The sequence below is a fragment of the Melanotaenia boesemani genome, chromosome 4 (assembly GCF_017639745.1).
Source record: "Melanotaenia boesemani isolate fMelBoe1 chromosome 4, fMelBoe1.pri, whole genome shotgun sequence".
Lineage (NCBI taxonomy): Eukaryota > Metazoa > Chordata > Actinopteri > Atheriniformes > Melanotaeniidae > Melanotaenia > Melanotaenia boesemani.
The window spans coordinates 3748081-3757960 of NC_055685.1; the positions used below are offsets into that span (position 1 = coordinate 3748081).

The 9880-nt window shown below is 38.9% G+C and overlaps 1 protein-coding gene across 2 annotated transcripts in view; it reads right to left on the reverse strand.

Moving 5' to 3' along the window:
- Positions 1-6043, reverse strand: part of LOC121638340 (nidogen-1-like) — a 50050-nt gene extending 44007 nt beyond the window's left edge. For both annotated transcript variants that reach the window (XR_006010012.1, XM_041983066.1), the window contains exon 1: positions 5691-6043. Coding sequence is in view for 1 of the 2 variants with exons in the window: in XM_041983066.1 (XP_041839000.1) it covers positions 5691-5897 (207 nt within the window). In the remaining variant the exon portion in view is untranslated. The remainder of the gene's footprint in view (positions 1-5690) is intronic.
- Positions 6044-9880: the final 3837 nt, after the last annotated feature.

Below are 9880 nucleotides of genomic sequence, written 5' to 3' on the forward strand. Positions count from 1 at the left end.
TTCATTTCTATGTTTAAAGTCATATAATTGTATTAACACTGGCATTTTCAATTTCAAATATCCAGCAGAAACATCCCACAAACACAACTGAAAGAGAAACATTTGTCTCTGCTTGAGGGTAAAACTAACAGAACGCTTGGCATCCATACATTTCCTGTCCTGCATGTGGATGCAGCCTGCCTGGAGGCGAACTGATTCATCCTCCAAAAACAAACCCGATGACATGTCTGCTCAGCATTAGACAAGCTTGGCCTGAGGTGTCCTAAATAAAGGGGAGCATTAAGGAGAAGGGAGTGGGACCCTCAGTGTTCGGACAACTTCCTCCAGACGCAGACGGAGATCTGTGTGGTCTGAAGACTTGTTTTAACAGGAGATGGAGAACAAATGGTGAAGTGGCTGCGACAGGGCAGAAAAAACACTCCTGACATGAATGAATTGGTCAGCGACGTCAGAAGCTTGTGCAAAATATGAGCAACTTAATCAAAGAAAAAAAAAACAAAAAAGAAAAACAAGGGGACAAAATGGTCTCAGTTACAGAAGTTTCCAAAATATCACAAGAAATTAATCAACATTTATTAAAGAAGTTTCTACATCTCATCATCCACTTTATCAGATCCACCTTCTAGCTGGGGATATGCCATGCACGAAAGAGCCGGCTCTGAGAACCGATGCTTGGTAGTGAATCAGAAGAGCCGGCTCCCATCGAGTGAGAGTCGGCTCCTAGTTTTTTTTCCTTTTGCTGCGTGATAGTTCTCAGTGCTCAGCCCCAGGCACTGCTTTGTTTGGATTGGCCTGCATGGACAGGCGGCCAATCACATGTGAGGATATAGGATCATACCATTATGTGAAAAATAGTCATAGTTGAAATAGTACACAAAAGTAAGTAGTTTTGTATCAGAATAAATGCTCAAAGGAGGCAATTGTAAGACTTCTCATAAAAATGATGAGTACAAACGGGTTTTCAAAACACAATTCATTCATTTTTGAGAAGTTAAGGTAAATTGTGGGGCTAAAAAAGATGCAAATTTAAGAGTCGTTCGGAGCCAAAAGAGCAAAAAGGGAACCGAGCAAAAAGAACCGGCTCTTTGAAAAGAGCCGGACATCCCATCACTACTTCTAGCACCAGGCTGGGAACCCCTTTTCTTTCAGAACTGGATTAAAGTTGCATTACGTAACTTTGCAACCTTAAAACTTGTTCCAAACTGGTTTGATGGCACAGTGACATCTATCATTGCTGCCCAACAGCATACTGAGGCTGAGAAACAGCTTCACAACTTTTTCTTCTGGGTCGCTGCAGCTGAGTTTTGCTTTAGGTGCTGTGTCACACGCTTCCAGAACTACATCAGAATACGGTTTTTTATTCTTTACATATTCATTATAATCCTTTTTCCAGACTACAAAAGGAAATCAACAGCCATTTAACAAATGCGGACCAGAGGTTCTGTTCTCTAAAGAAAAGCACAGGCAAGTTAGCAAGTACAGAATCAAATGTAGTTTAAGACACTTTTGTTTTCCAATCTATTTGCCTTGTCATTCTTCATGAACATGTCTATGTATATAATCTGGTTTCAGCTCCTGTCTTTCCAATTTCAATGATTTTTGGGACATTTTCTTCTCTAGCACGTGATTGTTTTACACCAATCAGAGGCCAGCTTCTGGTAAACAGAAAAGAAAGATGGCTGCCTTCTTGGATTCACTGAGCAGCACTGATAGAGAAGAAAATGTCCCATAAATCATCGAAATTGGACAGACACTGTGAGCGATCACGTGACGGCTGTACCACCATTTTTGAAGTAAAATGTTGTTACGCTGAATAGTAGCTAGTGCCGAACCTAAGCTAAAGGCGAACCACTGGTTTTTTTCGAGGTAGAATTGTGTGGTCCCCAGACTGTGAAGCGAAAATCTGTTTCTGAACATCTTTTCTGGGTTCACCTTATGGCCTATTGAGGGTATTTTCCAGTTTCAGCCGTATCACTCCGCCTCCTCTCTAACCTTTATTTAACCAGGTAAAAAATGTGTTTGAGAACCAGTTCTCATTTGCAAACATGACCTCCTCCTCTCCACTGTAGCAGCACAATATAACCATAGACTGTATATAAAAGATGGGCGGAGCCTCTGTGATGTCACCCATAGGTTTCTGAAGAGCAAAAGTGAAGCTCGTTGGGTGTTCCCACCATTGCCATCTTGGTAGAGTCCCGCATGTCGTTAGTCTCGAAAGATCCAAATATGGGCAAAGAGGTGGAGCTGAGAGGGGGACTGTGAAGGTGGGGGTGGATGATTGACAACCATCAAACTTCGAGCTGCCTGTAGCTAAGAGCTAACCGAGTTAACCCCGTGCAACAGTAGCTAACCAGCTAACGGAGGTAGGCGGGCTAAAGCTAAGGCGCACTGTTAGCCAGCTAAAAACCGCGGTTGTGCTCCACTCTCCCTTCTTTTTTCGCATATATTGGATACCTGTCAATCAAAAGGACACGTCCCTAATTATGCAGAATTTCAAGATTAAATAACATCCAAACGGATGAGTTAGAAAAAATTCTACCCCATCACAGTTGTCATGACGGTAAACTTGACCTTTTAAACCTAAAATGGATTATCATACAACATTTACTCAAGCTAACATGTCAGTCTGGCATCAGCCTGTAAACCAGAAACTGCAATAATATAGACGTCCTTATAAATGAAGCAAAATAAAGCAAATGGTTGAACACTGTTGTAAACGGTTGTTGTCTGTCTGCCAGTGTGTTGTCTACAGGTCCTGCACTCCCAGCACCTGACTGACTCTCCACTGAAGCCCTGGGTCATCATGGAGGTCTACAGCCTGCAGCAGCTAAAGAAGACTTTTGGATCTGCTCTCATTGTTCCTCTTGTTGACTAATTTGCACATAATTTGCAGTTTTTAGCACAGTTGCTGATTATATTGTTCCAGTGGTGAAATTGCCATGCAAAGATGTAAAATTCTCTCACTACATTACTTGAACACAACATTATGCCACAACTTCAGTGTTTTATTTATATCACGTGTTCATATCCTGTACTTTCTTTTATTGAAATATTATCTGTTTACCGTTGTGCTGCTACTGTTCATTCTGACAAAGAAGTTCAATAAAAACTACTGATATGAAAAAGTAAAACTGTCAAGCTTCTCATCTGGTTAACAATCATGTTTTCTATTCAGTGTTTATCTCCGCAAGATTTTTTAATGTAATTAAAATTTTATGTAACTTATTATTAAACTGACACTGGTTATTTATGTGCTTACGAGGTAACGAAAAGTCAAAATACTTGAAAAATGCCTTTGACACACTTTATTATTCACGTTTAAGCCATGTACAAAAACAAAAAACTTGCACATTTTTGCTTGCACAAAAAAACTTCCAACTGTCTAACTGTACACATCATCTTCATCATGTGTCTCATCCTCTGTGATCAGCTGATCACCTTCTCCAGCCTTATGTGTCCCCTCTCTAGTCTGTAGCTTTCCTCTCCAGCATCAGGTGTCCCCTTTATGGTCTGTAGCTCTTCAGTGTCTGCATCCTGGTGGACTCCATCTCTGCTGCTTGCAGCGTCTCTTTCCTCAGCTGATCCGTCTTCTTCGTCTTGCAGAGCGTGCAGCGTTTGTGTGTGTAACTGATGTGTGTCCTAGAAGCAGGAATGGTGAACAGTCTGAGCCTCCATCATTTCTTAAGCTGGTTGACCTGCAATCACATATTTGTTATTAAAAAACTAGTTAACATTGGATGCTTCCATTACATTTCACAATCTTAACCACTTAATCCAACCAGTTAACATCCCATCATGTATTTACCTGTATCTTTAAAATCATTCACTCTGGGACGTTTTGATATAAAGATGATTAAATAAAATAAACGCTGATCAAATATAAACATAATTTCTATTTCCCTCCCTTTTTGCCTGTAGTTTACAAGTGAAGTCAGCCAATGTGAATATAATGACTTTAGAAAGCCAAATAAAGTAAATTCATTAACATTACTTACACAATAAAAACAAGAGCAACAACAAAAACTCCTCTACTTGCCTTTATGAAAATGCCGAGAGCAAACATGCATGAAGGGAGATGTTGTTGAAAGTGATGTCCTTCCGTCCAACCTGCTGTCCAAAGCCTCTTTTACAAGTGAGAAACCGAAAAAATCAAACGTTGTGGCCTACTTTTCTACCTTTTTTTTTTCATGCGACTGAGTGTGGCAGTCTTTCAGAGCCCACGAGACTCCCATTTTATCAAAGATTATAACGCAGCAAAGACGACACACAGTTGTTTACCAACATGGCGAGCCACAACACACTGCAGATATCCTGTGTGTTACGTGGCCTGACAAATACTGATAGTGCTGTCAGTAAGGTTTTATCCTCAGTAACGGTAACAAAAGAAAGGAAAGAGTAATTAGTTAGATTACTGAAAAAAGTCAAAGTTACCACTGTTCATCACAAACCTCTAGATCCAGTTTATCTTATATTTATATAAGATAAACTTATATCCATAACTATTATGGATTTACACTCAGAGTCAAACACCACACCAATTTTTTGTTTTAACCAAAATGAAAAGGACAACTCCAAAAACAAACAAAAAAACCACCAGCAGGTTCGACAGAACAGTTTGCTAAACTTGAACTGCAGCCAACGTCAAATGTTTTTGTTTCCAGAGCTTAAAAGTTAAAGAAAATGACTTAAATATCTATGATCTCATTATCAACAAATGTCCCTTTCTTCTTTTTAGGTCATTTATCAGTTATTAAAGTAAATATTTCAAACCCAAACAGGCCTAAATCTGAAAGCAGAGTGTAGCAAAGTACGTTTAGAAAGAAAACCCAATTTGTTTCATGTTTAATGTAGATGCTCCAATCTGGATTAGCTGTCACATGACCAGAGGAATGCATGCACTTTGTGTGTCCGTGTGTGTGTGTGTGTGCCCGTGTGTGGACTGATGAAAGGATTGTCTGTGTTGACTCTTAATTGACTCACATTCCAGCCTCTGTTCACATATTTACAGAGAATCCACCTCTGACTTTCAGACCAGTCTGAGTAAAGAACAGTATGAACAGAAAACGTGATTACAGATTGTGGAGGAAAACAGTTCACTTATCACATTAATCACTCAGCTCATTGTGTCTAAAACCTTTTCATCATGACCGATCTGGCCCAGTTAGATCTCCAAGCTCCAGATCCTGATGTCCGCTTCCTCAACCACCTTATTTCAAAGATCATGCTCTTCCTCCTCATTTATTTTTTTTTTCTTGTTTATCTTTCTCAGCCTCTCTGAAATAACAGAATTTCAATGCCAAAATCTTGGGAAAGTTGGTTCCACCCAACTTTAAAGTTTTGAAAAGTGCTCCATTAGTGCTGGATTAATACAAACAAGTTTTTCCTGCACAATTTAAACATATAAACGTTTTTACTTTGTGTTGGAATTAATAAAAAAAAAGAAAAATAATATATATATAGTATATATGTACTTTTTGTGATTATTATTTAAAGTCAGATTTGTTAAAAACTTTAAATTTTTAAGAAAAATCAAAATCCACATTATGTCCATGGAAACGTAACCCATTAAGTGATTTAATTAATTAAATTTAGTATTATTATATTTTAAAACTATCAAAGTATTTCCTGTTTATATTTCACACTTTTTAAAAACAAATTATCCTCCACAATCAAGTGGTTGTTAAACTCACATAAACTTGGTCAAAAGTCCCCGTGAAGAAGAACATGGACCGGTTCAGAGGCAGCGCGGCGGAGGAGTCGGAACCCGGCGACAGCTGCAGGTCTCCGGCTTCTTCTCCAAACTCAAACAGCTCTTCCAGCTCCAGAGCCCGGCTCAGGGCGATCAGGCTCACTATGCACGGCAGGAACCAAGACCAGCTCCGGGAACCAGGACTCATGTTTTCACCCTGAAACTCCACAGACTCAGTCAGACCAACTAGGCTCAGAGAGAGACGCCGGGATGAGAAGCTGCAGCACGGGTAGTGGATGCGGCGCACCGCGAAGGACTGATGGAGGTCGGAAATGTTGGAGACTGAATGAATGGATGGAGTGGGGGACGGGGACCAGCAACTTGATGTCCGACGATAGCTTTCAAAATAAAGGCCAATCGGAAGTTTTCACAGCTTCACAAATTAAAGTCACACTTCACTTGGAGTGAAGCAGCCTGTGTCTGATGGAGCTCTGCAGTGCTGTCAAAATTTTCTGGAGTGAGGGAAAGTTGTTCTCCGTCATGTATTAGATTAGATTAGCTTAGCCATCACCCTCCTGTCTCCCACCAGCTTAGATGGGTCCAGAACAGAGCTGAAACTTCCCAACCAGTCTGTCCAGTTTCTTCCCGTCCACAGTTGGTATGCTGCTGCCCCAGCAGAAAGTTCCATAGAAAACGGCTGATGACAAAGTAACCGATAGGTTTCTGCATCATGCTGATAATTCAGTATGATAATGAAAACATGATATTTTGGAGAAACAATCTCATTTAATTTGCTGAGTATTAGAAAAGAAAAAACAAAAACCATGTAAATTTGCTCTTGTTCGTCTGACAGGAGAATTTTGTTCACAATGCTAAAGGGAAATACATGTGGTTCAAATAAAACAGGAAAATTAAAACACAACATCTAAAATGTGTCACTCCAGTTCATCTGCAAATGAAACAGAAATAAAGTTTAAGCTAAGAATGGTGAACCCTTAAATATCATCCACAAACATCAGTGTGATATGATCTTCACATCATCCAGAACCACATATTGTTTTAAAGATGGAAATAAAAAATCCACACAGAAAGCATAAGCAAACAATAGACGATGAGAGATGAAGAGGAAAAGCTCAGTGCATCACGGAGCATCCCTCAGCAGTCTAAGCCTATGGCAGCATAATTAAGGGATGGATAACCAACCCTAACTATAAGATTTATTAAAAATGAAGGTTTTCTGCCTCTCGAACCCAAACTGGGCTGTTTCCATAAGTGTCGGCCTGATAGCCGAAGGCTCTGCCTCCCCTTGGACTCTTAGAGACTCTGGGAACCACAGGTAGACCTGCAGTCTGAGAGCAAAGTGCTCTGTTGGGAATATATGGAACAATGAGATCTTTGATATACACTGGAGCTTGGTCATGAAAGCTTTATATGTAAGGAGAAGAATTTTAAATTCTATCCTAGATTTAACAGGAAGCCAGTGAAGACAAACTAAACTAGAGAAATTTGATTTCTCCTGCTACTTTTTATCAGAACCCTCGCTGCAGCATTTTAGATCAGCTGGAGACTTTCTCCATCACCAGTTCTCCAGCTTGTTCCTCCACAGTCTTGGTCAGACGGTGTTGAAAGTACTGAAGAAATCAAATAATATGATTCTCACCGAGTTCCCAGGCTTCTCCAAGTGAGAGAGAGAGCTCTGTGTTGGAGGAAGGTTATGGTATTGTCCATCCCAATGTCAGACTAAGGACAAACTGAAGTAGAACATGAACTCTAACCAGCTGCTCCAGGGTCTTCATCATGTGGGAGGTCCGATTCACCAGACTCTACCTGCTGAAGTTCTTCACAGACTTTAAACCTTAAAAAAAGACAACAATAAACTCATAAAGTTCTAAAATATGTTATTTTATTAAAGTAGCACTATGAAACTTTCTGATCTTAAAGTAACACTAATAAATTGTGGCAGATTTTCACAGTGAGTAATTCTGTTTAAATTCACTATCAACACAGGGTTGTGGCCAGTCAGAGGATTAGGTTCTGTAAACTAGATGCTCCATGTATAGTGCGGCTAAAAAGTGAAATATTTCCACTTTCTTCTGAAGTTAACTCTTATCAATCAATATTTACTTTGCGCAAAGTTGTAGAACAATGATTCCTGAAGAATTTTTTGATGCATTCAGATGTATTTCAGTTTTAAACTTTAAACACGGTGATTGATCCATATTTAACAGCAGAACATCCCCATCTTCTGGACACAGGCTGTAAATGCATATTAAAGTCTCCTCTACTCAGACGTCTCTTAGAAGGTGCATAAATAGTTTATATTCACTTTTATTAAACATTGGTTTCAGTTTTTGCAATTAGAACTGTATCATCAAACCCAAACATCTAAAAGATTAGTTTTTCTCATCAAAATTTTGTTTTTTCTTTTTCCATAACAGATCATGAAGTTTATCAACTATCTATAAGCTCTGAACCAAAGTCCACCACAGAGTTTAAACCCTGAGGTTTCAGTTGTTATGAAACCTCCTGACTGAACATGCGTCGTTATTGCACCTAAACTTTGCTGTGCTGTCCCAGAATCATAGCACATGGGGGGTTCAGTGGGTTCAGCCAACAGAGCAAGAGAAAAAAGATTCTCTGAATCTCCCTGAGCTTTAAAATATTTAAGTTCTGCCAGGATGCATTTAGTCTTGATGATGAGTGGAGAAGTGCTAGCGCATATTCCTGAAATCTGCGGAGAAAACAGAAAAACAAAACACAAAAACAAATTTAATCAGTAACATCAGTTATAATAACTCTGTCCACTCATGTTCAAAAATCCGTCTTTGATGCCACTTAAATATGTTTCATTATTGTGCAGGTTATTTAAATATGGATTTAAAACTTGCGTTTTAGGCTCTTTAATAAAACAAAAAACATAAAATGCAGTGATTCTCATATTTCTTCATATGATATTGTCATTATTTATACTTTTTTGTTGTTGTGATACATGTTTTTTTTTCTTTTTTAGTTTTAGTATTTATTTATTTTAGGGAGTCCTGGTGATTGTCAACTTTGCTTTCTTGTAAAAAGCCAAAGAAAACTAACTGTTGTGTTGCTGTACAGGTGTAACAGCTGGTTGAAGTTAGATTGGATTGAAAGGTTGTTGCATTCTGTTATATCTTTGTCTTCCCCTTCTTTTGTCGACTTTCCTTTTTACACCTGTGTGTGTGTGTGTATATATATATATATATATATATACATATATATGTATATATATATATAAAATCAATCAAACACTCTTTATTTATAAAGCACTTTTCATGCTAAAGGCAACACAAAGTTCTTTACATGAAAAAAACAATTCATGCATATTAAAAATAAAATGTGCCTTTACACACATCAAAACAGCAATAAATAAAAAAAAAGCATCCAACCATCATAACCGAAGACAATCCCCTACCATCAGAACCCTGAGCAAGCAGCATACCACTACAAAACGGATCCAACCCCATACCATCAGAACCCATCACACTCCTGATCCAATCCCCTACCATCAGAATCCTGATCCAACCCCATATCATCACAAAACTGTGATTTTGGAGTTGTTCCTAACAACAGTCTGAATGCTCACTTTGCTCCAGCTAGTATAACAGCCTGGTCAAAGGAAGGATGTAAGACCAGAAAGCTCACAATGCATTCACAATGTTGAGACTGGACACTAAGGATGGAGGGAAGCTGGGTGTTGGTGAATACTGATTGTTCTGATCACAATTCAGGTTTCCACCGTGTGATGGTCCATCTCAGGGTCCAGACAATTTAAAATGAGCTTTATAAGTAACATTGCCATTTCCAAAAACAAAGGTTGAGGATGAAAATGGAGCAGTAGGATGGTCTATATTTCTCAGGATGATGAGGTGAAATGAGTTCACGTGCTGCCTGTTATGTAACAGTAAAGCAGAAAATCTGCTGAGATGGAGAAGGAAGATGAGACTTTCTATAGACCAGACTTATACTGGGGCCAATAGAAGAGGAGAGACATGAAAACATAACTCTACCAGTGAATGTATAATTAATTATATAATATTGTGTCCTCAGCTGGTGGCCTGAAGAACCTGGCATTAATCTAACAGATTTAAAATGTGGCAGCCTCAAACTGTCACTTATACTCTATATGCAAGTGCTGAAAACTGTTGTAACAGTTTGATTACT